The sequence below is a fragment of the Rutilus rutilus genome (genome assembly GCF_951802725.1).
Source record: "Rutilus rutilus genome assembly, chromosome: 12".
Classification (NCBI taxonomy): domain Eukaryota; kingdom Metazoa; phylum Chordata; class Actinopteri; order Cypriniformes; family Leuciscidae; genus Rutilus; species Rutilus rutilus.
This window is the reverse complement of record NC_140217.1, coordinates 21,298,922-21,313,202: the sequence shown is the minus strand read 5'-3', so window position 1 is coordinate 21,313,202 and position 14,281 is coordinate 21,298,922. Positions and strand designations below refer to the sequence as shown.

The 14,281-nt window shown below is 38.8% G+C and overlaps 2 protein-coding genes across 2 annotated transcripts in view; one reads left to right on the top strand and one right to left on the bottom strand.

The window, feature by feature from the left end:
* The window catches only part of stx8 (syntaxin 8), a 614,579-nt gene that overhangs the window by 97,329 nt on the left and 502,969 nt on the right, over positions 1-14,281 (bottom strand). The gene's annotated exons all lie outside the window — the stretch shown is intronic.
* Positions 212-14,281, top strand: part of usp43a (ubiquitin specific peptidase 43a) — a 101,489-nt gene continuing 87,419 nt past the window's right edge. Inside the window, exons 1-2 of the mRNA XM_084426271.1 lie at positions 212-1,086; positions 12,461-12,610. Of these exons, the coding sequence (XP_084282397.1) occupies positions 496-1,086; positions 12,461-12,610 (741 nt within the window). The 5' untranslated portion in view covers positions 212-495. The remainder of the gene's footprint in view (positions 1,087-12,460; positions 12,611-14,281) is intronic.

Here is a 14,281-nt window from a genome sequence, read left to right as displayed (position 1 = left end):
GTCTTCGGGCTATTCATTGGTCACGTTCACTTCTCCCAATACATGTTCAAAGTAAACCAGGCTAATAAGATTCATAGTGGGAGGGTAGAAAGCCGTGTATCCACCATTCAGACCCATACTCCAGCCAGAAGCCAGAAAAGAGAGCGGAGAAAACAGCCAGTAATGGGCATCCACACACAAGCACGCATGTAGGTGTGGTGTAAAGAACAAGAGTTGTGACTGAATGGAGTTAAGCCCAGTGTCATTTCAGGTGCGAAAGCGTCATGGATAAAGCGAAACCAGCGCAGCTGAGATCAGCGATAGGGAATGTCGGGACCGCGTTAGTCATCATGAGCCTCGGCGCCGACACCGGTGCTTTTGGAGTCTGTTTTTCATCGTCGTGATGGTTTAGTGATGAAGAATTTCGAGACGCACAGGACGCCGTGTCTTCACACCGTAGTGCACTTGTTTCTCTTACTGACTTCTGATCGGTTTGGGTGAAACAACAGACTAAACATGGATACGCCGAGGGAAACCAGGAAACAAACAATCAAAGCCAAATCAACCAAGCGCAAGAACAAAACGCACAAATCCCAGAAGCTGTTCAGAAGGAAATCGTTGAGATCGCTTGGGAATTTTATGAGCAGGATTGTCAAAACTTTGGGCACTTTAGCACACTTGGGGGACGCGGACCAGCCGGACGCGGGAGAGGATGATGATGGGGGGTTTGGGGACACTCTGAGCGCCCACAACTCTGGGAATTACAGAGAGAACTCGACGAGGAAGACAGTTGCGCCCGCATCATCTTATGGATCTGTGAAGGAAAGACTGTCCTGGTGCTACGGCGAGAAAACTCCGGGAGTTCAGGGTCTGAAGAATCACGGAAACACCTGTTTCATGAACGCCGTGGTGCAGTGCCTGAGTAACACGGAACTTCTGGCAGAGTATCTGGGTCTGGAGCAGTATAAATGTGAATTATATGAGCGGAGGATCAACGGGGTGGTGAAGAGCGAGGAGGTCAGGGGGGAGGTGACGGAGAAGCTGGCGTCGCTAGTCAGGGCGCTCTGGACGCTCGATTACACGCCTCAGCTGTCGGTGGAGTTTAAGGTGAGTTTCCACCAACTTACACAATGGCACGCCCCTATTAATCAACATAGTGTAGACAACTTCTTTGAGAGATCCTTTCTTTAAATGTAAAGTGGAATCGTTTATTTTTGATCATCAACAGGTGAGTTTGTCTGAACTGCATCCCCGAGTCAACCAAATCACAGACATTTTGAACCTATAATCGATTCTTTCGGACATGTACGATTCGTATTGATGGGGGTTAACAGCACCGACTCCGAATTGAACCGAGAACAAGTGATAGCATTCGGAATAATAATAAAATAAAATGTAGCAGATTCTAATTGACTTTCATGAGCTCAATTATGGTTGCTACAAAGTAAACTGGGACACTGAACACCTTTATAAACAACACGTTTGTTCAAAACATTTTGGAGCATGCATAGATGCCACGCTAGGTCAGGATTGGACTGAACCACTGAATCGTTCTAAATTGATTCTATAAAACGAACTGTTCAGAAGAACCGATTCACGGAAATAAGTAGACTTCCTCATCACTAATTCAAAAGTCTGCTCTATGCAGTCAAGTGTCTGTGGTGGAAGTGGGAGGGGCTTAGAGTAGGAGGAGACAGGTGAATCACCTGTCAACAATTCCACCAACTTGTTTCGCAAGTATGCAGAATGTTTTTATTTGTCAAAAGGAGTTTTGTTAGATCAGAAAAGTCATTTGTTTTTACTTTGTTTTCCTTTTTGCAGGAAAAATGGCAATAACACTACCTACTAACTGGCAATAACACTAGTTTAAACATTATGCATTTAAAACATTCAGATAAAGTCATCCACTAACAGCAAGATTGCTCACAGCTATTTAGTTATGTACAAATGCTTTGAAGGCACAGTGAATCTTGTAACTTAATGCTTTCCGAGAGAGAGAGAGAGAGAGAGAGAGAGAGAGAGAGAGAGAGAGAGTCGCACATTAGTCCACATTCTTAACAGACTTTGCCCCTGGTGTTCACATTCATTCAGATCTGCCCTGTTTACCCTTTATGAGGACAGTTTCTGCTCTGTCTATAGACCTCATTAGCCTATAGTATGAAGTGTATCAAAATACACCCTTTTAAAAGCCAGCCTGTCCCGGAATTTCACTCAAAGTATTTCTGAAGCCTAGTTATAGGCTAAAATGGTCCTTTAAACTATTAACTGTAGCCTTCTCTGTCATGGTTTTAAATAGTCCTATACTATCTAGTCCAGAGTTTAATAAGATGATTTCCTGGAGGAAGAGCTACTCCAGGACTAAATTGAGGCTTAAATTAAACCTACCAGGAGCCAGGTTTAACTTCAGGTTAACGTTGTGTTTCAAAGAAGACACATGTAGGCCTATTACTTAGATTTATACAGTTGTCGTCAGAATTATTGGCACCCTTGGCAAATATGAACAAAGAAATGACAAAAACCTAACCTTTCATTGAAGCAAAACAACTAAAAATGGGGGAAATCTCATTGTGAATTTTTTTTTTCTTTTTTTTTTCTCTATACATTGTCCACAATTAATGGCACCCTTTTATTCAATACTTTTTGCAACCTCCTTTTGCCGAGATAAAAACAGTTTTCTTTCTATTTTGTGCTATTTTCTTGACTTTCTAATTTGTGAAGCTCAACAATCTTTTGCTGCACATCAGAACTAAATTTCATGTATATAATAATTAGTTTACTGTCATTGTGAAGGGAAAATAAACATCAACTAAGCCGTTTTCATCCTATTAGGCACAACAAGATTAATAATGAATGTGTACATATTGAGAATTAATATAATACAATTGGTAGCCTTCAGTAAATTAAAAAAGCTCAGCTTTAGGAGGGGAAGAGATGAGAAAAAGAAAGAGTGATGGATAAGAGGAGAGAGCAGGTATTGACAAATAATCTACTGCCCGCTAACATGGTTTTAAAGCTATTTCTTATCCTTGTTTGGACTTCAAACGTCTTGATATGCACAGATCAGATACATACATTTTTTTACCCTTCTAACAACCTAAAATTTAGGACTTCAAGTGATTATAAAGCCCTGCCTATGGCCCTGTATTAGGCATAAGATCAATGAATTAAAAAAACTTAGTTACCTACCTTTCCTGGTATAGCCTTCAGTAAATTAACGTGTCTGGGACCCTATGTTTACTTTCTTCACTAACACAAAAATGAAAAGCCTATATCAGTAAAATCTCAGCTTTAGGAGGGGAAGAGCCAGGGCAAGATAAAAACAAAGAGAAAAAGAGAGTGATGGAGATGAGGAGAGAAAAATAATCTACTGCCCACTGACATGGTTTTAAATGTATTGTTATCCAATTTTTTTGCCCTTCAAAACATGTTAAAATGCACATGTAACTGCCTCACATTTGGGACCTCAGTGATTCTAAAACCCTGCCATATGCATGTTAATATGCAACTATAGTTAATAGTGAGAATTAGACCCTAAACTAAAGTGTTACCCTTTTTTTTTTTAAACCATACCCTTGTTGGGGGCTGAGCCCCCCTAAAATGAAAATCCTAAAATCGCCCCTGGTACCGGTCAAATGTGACACTGGATCATGTGACACTGAAGACTGGGGTAATGGCTGATGAAAATTCACTTTTGATCTCAGGAACAAATTATATTTTAAATATATTAAAATAGAAAATCAATATTTTAAATTGTAGTAATATTTCACAATATTACTGTTCTTTTTTTTCTGTATTTTTTTTAAATACATGCAGGCTTGATAAGCATAAGAGACTTCTTTCAGAAACATTAAAAATAGTAATGTTTCCAAAGTGTTTTTCTACTGCCATTGTTTTTCTTGGATTTGCTTCTCAGTTTCATGCAATTTTAAGATTTTGTTGGTTCATTCCATGTTTTATAGGCAACCTCTGTCATGCTAATTCAGATTAGCACAGTTGGTTTGAAATGAAATCTTGTTTGTTTTTGTTCAACCAGGTGTTAGTAATCTGTACTCAATCTGTTTCAGAAAGCCATTTTGTAAACCACGATTAGCTATTCTAGATTAAGGCCTACTCCTGGATTAATTTAAACCCTGTCCGAGAGCCCCAACCCCACACACACATATTTTAGTGCACACAAATTCAAAGAGTCATTAAGCAAAACCCTCTCAAATTTGTCTCATTATGGCCACGAGTTTAAAATTCATTTTAGTATGATTTATAGTTTACATGTATTATTCATAAATGTATTATTATAGTGGCCATAATAATTCCTTCAGTGTATTTGTAAAACTAAATCGAAAAGTGTGTGTGTGTGTGTGTGCACTTGTACAATTATCTTTGTGAGGACCAGTTTTCATTTTAGACCATTGGAATGAGGACAAAGAGAGTAAAGTGAGGACATTTTGGCCGGTCCTCACTTTCTGAGACCCCTTTAAAGGCCTTTTTGAGGGTCAAGACTTGGTTTTAGGGATAAGGTTATAATTAGGTTAAGGTAGGTTTAGGGTCAGGGTTCGGGTTAGGCACTTAGTTGTGATGGGTAAGGTTATGGTAAGCGGCTAGAGATTGCATTGTGTCAATGAATGTCCTCATAAAGATAGATGTACAAGAGTGTGTGTGTGTGTGTGTGTGTGTGTGTGTGTGTGTGTGTGTGTGTGTGTGTGTGTGTGTGTGTGTGTGTGTGTGTGTGTGTGTGTGTGTGTGTGTGTGTGTGTGTGTGTGTGTGTGTGTGTGTGTGTGTGCGTGTGTGTGCATCGTCTCGGTTACCCAGCAATGTGCAATACTGATACACTCACCACCTCAAGCACAGCTTGTGTTCTGCTCAGATATCATCCTAAAATGAAATGTTTCTGATATCTGTCCCATTTCCATGCATTCCCCTTTACTTCTCAACAACACCCTGTCCTGTATGTTATAACAAATAGAATGTATTTAGTTTCTCTGTCATAATGAATGGCACTTCCATAGGAACAAAATGAAATATGATAATTAGTTTAATTAGTAATACTTAACCATTCAGTTTTGTGCTCGTCTTGTTTACAGGGTTTGGTTTGTTACTGAATAGTAAAGACATGAAAGAGGCCATATGGTAGAGGCCACAGTGGATATTTAGTCTCCGAGGTGAGGAGATAAATGATGAGGGTGAGAAGGAAGGTCAGAGGAAAGTGAATAACACAGAGCCTGGACATCAGCAGAAATGAATGACTCCTCCATATGGAGAAACAAGACAGACTGGACATTATGACTTTTATGCATCTCTCTTTGCTTTTATTCCTTCCTGCCTGAGTTCTATATTCATGCCAGTGTTTTGTCGTCCAAGCTCGGTCCTGGAGGGCCACTGTCCTGCAGAGTTTATACAGTGAGGAAAATAAGTATTTGAACACCCTGCTATTTTGCAAGTTCTCCCACTTAGAAATCATGGAGGGGTCTGAAATTGTCATCGTAGGTGCATGTCCACTGTGAGAGACATAATCAAAAAAAACAACAGAAATCACAATGTATGATTTAACTATTTATTTGTATGATACAGCTGCAAATAAGTATTTGAACACCTGAGAAAATCAATGTTAATATTTGGTACAGTTGCCTTACAGAGGTCAAACGTTTCCTGTAGTTTTTCACCAGGTTTGCACACACTGCAGGAGGGATTTTGGCCCACTCCTCCACACACATCTTCTCTAGATCAGTCAGGTTTCTGGGCTGTCGCTGAGAAACACGGAGTTTGAGCTCCCTCCAAAGATTCTCTATTGGGTTTAGGTCTGGAGACTGGCTAGGCCACGCCAGAACCTTGATATGCTTCTTACAGAGCCACTCCTTGGTTATCCTGGCTGTGTGCTTCGGGTCATTGTCATGTTGGAAGACCCAGCCTCGACCCATCTTCAATGCTCTAACTGAGGGAAGGAGGTTGTTCCCCAAAATCTCGCAATACATGGCCCCGGTCATCCTCTCCTTAATACAGTGCAGTCGCCCTGTCCCATGTGCAGAAAAACACCCCCAAAGCATGATGCTACCACCCCCATGCTTCACAGTAGGGATGGTGTTCTTGGGATGGTACTCATCATTCTTCTTCCTCCAAACACGTTTAGTGGAATTATGACCAAAAAGTTCTATTTTGGTCTCATCTGACCACATGACTTTCTCCCATGACTCCTCTGGATCATCCAAATGGTCATTGGCAAACTTAAGACGGGCCTTGACATGTGCTGGTTTAAGCAGGGGAACCTTCCGTGCCATGCATGATTTCAAACCATGATGTCTTAGTGTATTACCAACAGTAACCTTGGAAACGGTGGTCCCAGCTCTTTTCAGGTCATTGACCAGCTCCTCCCGTGTAGTTCTGGGCTGATTTCTCACCTTTCTTAGGATCATTGAGACCCCACGAGGTGAGATCTTGCATGGAGCCCCAGTCCGAGGGAGATTGACAGTCATGTTTAGCTTCTTCCATTTTCTAACGATTGCTCCAACAGTGGACCTTTTTTCACCAAGCTGCTTGGCAATTTCCCCGTAGCCCTTTCCAGCCTTGTGGAGGTGTACAATTTTGTCTCTAGTGTCTTTGGACAGCTCTTTGGTCTTGGCCATGTTAGTAGTTGGATTCTTACTGATTGTATGGGGTGGACAGGTGTCTTTATGCAGCTAACGACCTCAAACAGGTGCATCTAATTTAGGATAATAAATGGAGTGGAGGTGGACATTTTAAAGGCAGACTAACAGGTCTTTGAGGGTCAGAATTCTAGCTGGTAGACAGGTGTTCAAATACTTATTTGCAGCTGTATCATACATAATAGTTAAAAAATCATATATTGTGATTTCTGGATTTATTTTTTTTTTTTTTTTTTGATTATGTCTCTCACAGTGGACATGCACCTACGATGACAATTTCAGACCCCTCCATGATTTCCAAGTGGGAGAACTTGCAAAATAGCAGGGTGTTCAAATACTTATTTTCCTCACTCTAGCTCCAACTTGCCTCAACACACCTGCCTGGAAGTTTCTAATATGCCTAGGCAAGCCTGCAAGGTTAGCAAAAAAAAAAGTGTAATGCCTGCTAATGCTGTGGGATGCAGGGAAGGACATCAGAGGCCTTTTTTTAATATATGTCAATGGAGGAGAGGCTTCACTATGCTTAATAAAGTGATTTTGTGGGAAAACGGCTTATCATTTAATGAATTGACATCGGCTAATCTTCAACATGTTTGCTCTTAAATATTCGTGTTGGATTGATTTATTCACTGAAAAGCAAATGCTGTTTTATAAGAGAAATCACAGACAATTGCGTGACAGGTGTGATTCAGTTTACAGCACTTCTCATTCATTTCTATGATATCCGCAAACAGTCGCACAACTCTGAACAAAATGACTGTAATGTGATTGGTTATCAAAGCACACGTGATCCAAGTTAGCATTACGCTTTCTCCAATGTTAGAGCCACGGACACTCGTATCTCCCGTTAATAAGACCATTTCTGGCATATCTTTATTAACTGGTCAGGTGTGTTTAATTGGGGTTGGAGCTGAACCAGACTGAATCCAAAATCGCCCCCCATACCCTCAAATAGGCCATTATTTGAGGGGACAGTGGTGTCCAAAACCATAGTGGACATTATCGAGTGCACTAATTCAATACCACATTGCACTGCAATAATGAGTGTACAGCTGATGTACACTCAACGGCTGTCCGAATTCGCTCACTCGTTTTCATTCACTTCAAGTGAACTGTATTAGTGGACTAACGTTGGAAATAGTGGTTTAGGGGGCGATTTCGGATTCAGTCCCAGAGATTGTCTTATTATAAGGAGATGAGAGGGTCTGTGGCTCTTACCATTGGAAAAAGCGTAACGGCTAACTTGGATCACGTGAGGTCCCTCATCTTATTATGGCACTGATGTCAGTGGCCAGCTTTCAGAGTTTTATGACAGACAGTTACAGTTACACACAGTTTCTTGTGAAGTAGCGCGTTCGTCTTGTGAGTAATGTTCTATATTTGGTGTTATATCGCTAGTAAACGTACAGTAGGACTGCAATGTTTGTCGAATGTGTGTGAATTGCTTTGTACGATTCAGATTACAGTGCACATAAAACCACACATTTAAGGTTTAGATTTGAATCTGTATAGCAGAGATACTAGTCATTAAAAATGTAATTGTAATTTAATTGTTGAAATCTGGAATCCATATAAAGATTTCAAGAAATATATGTATTCTTTCTATTTTGTTCACCTTCATTCATTAAAAAGTGTTATTATTATTATTATTATTATTATTATTTTTAGGCACAGCAGTCATAAATCATTACAATTCAAGTCTAATTCATTTGTTGAAATCTGGAGGCCATGGTGAGTACACATCATTATTGTATTTATTTTTAATAAAATACATTTATTTCATTAAACAACAATATAATACAATATTTAGGATTTAAATGATTCATTTTATCTTTATTCATTAAAATGCATCATATCAGCACCATAGTGCATGGCAGTCATAGTCATTCAAGTCTTAATTGGCAAAGAAAGAAAACATCGAAATTGTTTATTTTCTTTAGGCAATATAGATAATCGCTCAAAATTACACAGTGGTTATTATTAAATACTACTACACATTTGCTGCTGGTAATGTTATGAATTGAGTCTTACCTGTCGCGACATTCCTTACTCTGCCTACTGTTATAAAACAACATTTTTATCAAGGCAAAATCTACATTTATTTCCCAACAGAAGTATTGTTTAGTGGAAAACATGTTGAAGATTAGCAAACAGGCTGTCTATTCATTAAATGATAAGCTATTTCCTCACAAAAGCAATTAATTCGGCCTCTTCTCCATTGATATTCTTTTTTTTTTGTAAACGGCCTCTTGTCTGGAGCGTTAGCTTTTTTGGCTAAAGGTTGCAGGCTTGCCTTCAGTGGCTTTGTCTTATCTCCCAATTATAAGACCATTTCTGGCGTAAGACCTTTATTAGCTGTTCAGGTGTGTTCAGTTGAGCGGCCCTTCAAGAGCAGGATTGGACATCCCTAATCTAAATCAATCATGCAAATGAAAAAAAAAAAAAGTAAATTAGAATGCCATGGTACAGTATCTTCTTTATACTGATTTATTGATCAATATTGGGGTAAAACAAATGTAAGCTGAACTCGTTTACTAATTTCTTTCACCAGAGGCTTTTAGATTACATACTGTGCCTACATACTAAATTGGTAAGTAGGTAGTGCTAATCACACTCGAAGTTGAACCGCTTTTTAATAAACAGTCAAATTTGTATGTGACCTGTCCACCTTATTGCTGTGAGTGACACATTTTTAAAGTGGAAAAATGAAATTGGTGCCTCCAGGATTTGCATGATGTGTGTGATTAAAATAATGTTTCCAACACTTTAAGATGACAAATTAAAAATAAAGAGTCAGTCTGTCCTGCCTTAGTTAAAATTGAATATGTTAAATATTTCATACTGAACTATGATATGGACACAAAATATCCCACAGGTCAGATTAGATTCCTCAATGAGCCATATTCGGCCAACTGGCCACGTCTTTGACACCCCAGATCTAAAATGGAAAACTAGTTGATTCTAAAATGAAAAGATGAATGTGGTAAAGGAACATTCCAGCGCGTCTGTCTGGAAAGCTTAAGAATAGGAGGGAAACTCTGCTAGCAGCGCTGAAGCTGAGGTTATGTAATTCATCATGTTGCTTTGAATTGGCAATGGAACCAAGACAGGTCGTGGTAACCTGCTAGACTTGTTTTCATTCTTGTGTAAGAGAAAGGAAAGGTTTGTTCTCGGAAGTGAAGGGAGCTTGGCAATGTGTGTCTAACTAATTCACACACAAATAGTATTGTTTGCCCATTGGAGCTTTATATTGTAAGAAGAGGTTGAAAGAACAAAAATGAAATGTTTTACAATTTACAGGGTTTCAAAGTCTCTGTGCTATTATGTTTAGTGACTTATATGAAGTTCAAACAGTTTGCTACAGTATGAAAGGGTTGATAGTTGATCAATGGCTTGTTTGCGACTAGCTGGGAGGAAGAAAGTCAAACCCGGTCAGTTTAAATCTGTTCAGAGATGGGTTCGATTGAACTCTGTTGATTTCATTTCCTAAATATCTCATACTAGAACACCTGTTAACCTGCTGTTGCTGTAGGCCTATATACATGTCAAATAAAATACAGCCTGAAGTTCCTGTTGTTGTTCGCATTTCTGTTCGTTAGAAGTATCAGTTTACAGCCTGCAGTCCTGATAGACGAATATTCATAGGTGTAAATGTCATAAAGCTGCAGTACAAGGACATCTTGGAACTTTGGACCCAGTTTACTCATGCAGACATGATTTGAATTGATAAAGGGTATCTGTGCTTCAGGTGAGCTGTTGTGACAAATAACATTGAGTATGGAACAGTCAGTGTGAATGCCCTTAAAAGAACAGAACACCTCACCCTCATGTCATTGTAAACTTGTATGACTTTCTTTAGGAAAATAAAAGAAGATATTTTGAAATTGTTTTGGGTTATGGTATACACAATGGAAGTCAATGGTAACCCAAACTGTTTAGCTACCCACATTTTTCAAAATATCATATTTTGTGTTCTGTAGAAGAAAGAAACGCATACAGGTTTGGAACGACATGAGGGAGAGTAAATAATGACCATTTGCATTTTTGGGTGACCTATCCCTTTAAGTCACTGTGTTGGATTTGAGAACCAAAAACAGTCCAATTTGCGAATGAATCATTCAGACAAGTTATAACTTTACTAAAAGGATTTATAAGAATGACTCGTTCACTAATAGGACAGCTCAAGCTGGAGCGTTAGCTTTTTTGGCTAAAACTGTTTAGCTACCCACATTTTTCAAAATATCATCTTTTGTGTTCCGTAGAAGAAAGAAATGCATACAGGTTTGGAACGACATGAGGGAGAGTAAATAATGACCATTTACATTTTTGGGTGACCTATCCCTTTAAGTCACTGTGTTGGTATACTAATAGGACCGCATTACTTCTCTCTTGTCATGGAGTGTTTGGGTTTGACTTAAATTTCAATCAGTTTCTTACACAAAGGTTTATATGGCTTTAAAAGACTCTGAAAATTGTGCACGCTTCAACCATTTTTATCATATTTTTATGGTGCTTTCGCATTAGTTTTCATTCATTGTAATTGCATGGAAAAGAGCAACCATTCAGCTTGAGCTACCAATGAGCTGACATGAGGGTGAATAAATGAAGACTGAATTTTCATTTTGGGTGCACTATTTCTTTTGATACAGCTGAGCAAACACCATAGCAGTGATAAATGTTTTTCGTCTTGTAAATAAACATGTTGTGCTGGTTAATGCAATTCCGAAACCATATAAAATGAGAAATACACTTTTTTTTGAGGATTGGAGAATGCAATATTTGAGGATTTTGTTTTTCTTAAGAGAAGAGATTAGCAAAATGAGGTTCCATTATAGAAGTACAGAATTTCTGGTCCTACTGAAGCTTTGTGATTCCCAAAATCTGCCTCTATCCCCGATCAATCCAAATATATGTAGATAAGGAGATTATTATGATCTGATTATGTGATCAGATTTCTTTACATACTGTCTGTGGCACAGCCCTCACACTCAGATGACAGTGTGGGAGTTTGACATATTCCTGACATATCTTTGGGCATTTTGTGCATGTTAGTTTTTAGGCCTCAAATAGTTCACAACAAATCAGGTGTAAACTGACTTTTCAAAGCTTGAGAGAAGGAAGTGAGAGAAGTGGAAAATCTCTCTTCATTAAAGTCGATTTTTGGACTCAGGTGAAAATGTGTTTATCTTAGACAAGTTTGCGGCTCAAAATGTCACTTTTCTTTTCTTACAGCACCTGTAAATAAAACTGCAAAATAAATAACACCTCACCTTGTATATTTTCAGAATATACAACAGTTAAGGGCTGTTCACACCAAGAACTTTGACTATAAGATAGCTATAACAATAACTATATTAACGTCAACACAAACACGATACAGTTTTGAATACTATTAGTGGGCGCTGCAGTCATGTTGTCTGCCACTTTAAATGCTCGTGCTCTTTAAAGTTGGGTGGATTTTGATTGGCTGTCACCGTTTTAATAGTTCACAAGTTGTAAAAAAAAAAAAAAAAGTGAGTTCAAAGATATTGATCATAGTTGTCATTAATCGTCATAGTTGTGGTGTGGACTACTTCTCAAAGAATTAGAGCAATTATTAAAACTTCGTAGGTATAGTTATCATTATAGTCATGGTCCTTTCTTTAGCTCTGGTCCACGAATTTGGTTGGTTGAGTAGTGTTCCAAGGCTGTTTATTACCACAGCTGTCAACTTGTGAGTTTCATATTGTGTTGATGTGAAGGGGAAAAGATTTGTAGATATGAAGTTATCATGTCATTTGTTTTAAAACTTAATCCAGATTCCAGATCAACATTTATCTGACACAATCTCCCGCTCCTTCCCTAGAGTGCTGTGTCCAAGTATGGCTCTCAGTTCAAAGGAAATGCTCAACATGACGCTTTGGAATTTCTGCTCTGGCTCCTGGACAGTGTGCATGAGGATGCCAATCTCTCCACCAACAATAACCACAGCGGCAGAGCCAAATCGTCCAGCAAGGTAACACACCACCATCAGTCCTTCTAAACACTCTTTGAAATATTCATCAACATCAGCATCAACTAATTGGTGGACAATCCAGCGACCAGCATTGTAATTTTACCGCTAAAGGGTTAATATCGAAAATAAATAAAAAAACAAGAAAAAAATGACATAAGCTAGTAGAATGCACTAAACGACTAGTCCAGGAGTTCTCAACTCTGGCCCTTGAGGTCCACTTTCCTGCAGAGTTTAGCTCCAACCCTAATCAAACACAACTGCCTGTAACTTTCCAGTAATCCAGAAGCTGCGTCCGAAATCGTAAAAATGCTACCTTTGGAGGATGCTTTTCAAGGTAGGAAGGCATCAAGGCATTTACGAATTATCCAATGTTAGCTTCACTTCCTGTCTCCTAAGATACCTCCATCTGATCGGTTTTTAAAGACCGCATAGATGTATCCTTCGCTACCTTTGATATCCCACAATCCTGTGCGTTCCATTCCGTGACAGCAAAGGTCTTTGCGCAGAGTCCAAAATCTTTGCACGTTAAAAAATAAATACGACCTCACGTTGTGTCAATCACGTTTACACACTGCCCCCGAAACTTTATCACTGTAAAGCTGTTTAAATAAAGATGACTTGATTTGACAAGGCTTAAGCCTAGTCCCAGACTAAAATGCATGTTTGAGTTGTTTTAACTGAAAGCAACTTGCACTGACATATCTTAAATTGTCAGTGCCATTGTTTCGTCTCAAGATGCACACCAGTAATTTATTTTTCTAAGGCACGTTTATAAAAGCCTAATTTGTCTGTGGAAACCAGACCTTCATGTCATTTCTAGCGAGAAATTACTATTGTTGTAGTTAAATATTTGCTTAGTTTTTTTTTCACCAAAGGTCTCTCTGTCTTGCTGTAGATCATTAAATCTTTATGCTCCCTCAGAAGTCTGTCCGTTTGAGGAACCGTCATGCACAAACGCTGCTTGCAAAGTCATTGCCTGATAGGGCAGCAAGGCAACAAGTCAGCTGCCTAAGTTTTCGGACGCAGCCCTTGATTAGCTTGTTCAGATGTGTTTGATTAGGATTGGAGCAAAAGTCTGCAGGAAACTGGAACTCGAGGGCCAAGGTTGAAAACCCCTGGACTAGTCTGTTGCCATGACCCAACCTTGCTTAGGAGATAAGTGTTTTTCTCAGCACACAGCATCAGATATGTTATTAAAATGCTTGTTTGTTTCTATAGAGATATTTAGTTCATATAAACTACAATAACTGGAACTTAAACTAGAACGACTAGAACATCCCAATAACTTTAAATATGTAGTTTAAGGGATAGTTTCTGTCATCATTTGCTCACTCTCATGTCGTTCCAGACCTGTATGACTGTCTTTCTTAAAATGAGCGCTTCTGAGAAAAGAAATAAACTAATTGCTAGAAGTTGTGAACTTTGTGAAGTTCATGGCATTGTGAAAAGTGGCAAATGACCAGGCTTGTGTCTTAAAGTTTGCCAACAAACTTTGTTTTCAGAGTTGTCTCTGACATATTTTGTGCTTATTACTTGCAGGGAAACCTAGTTAACGCACAGTTTCTGCTACTTTCTACTTTGCAGTCCAAAACACTGCAGACTACTAATTTAAATAAGATTCCACTTCAGAATAACACTGTAAACATCATAACCTGCAATGAATCTTAAAGA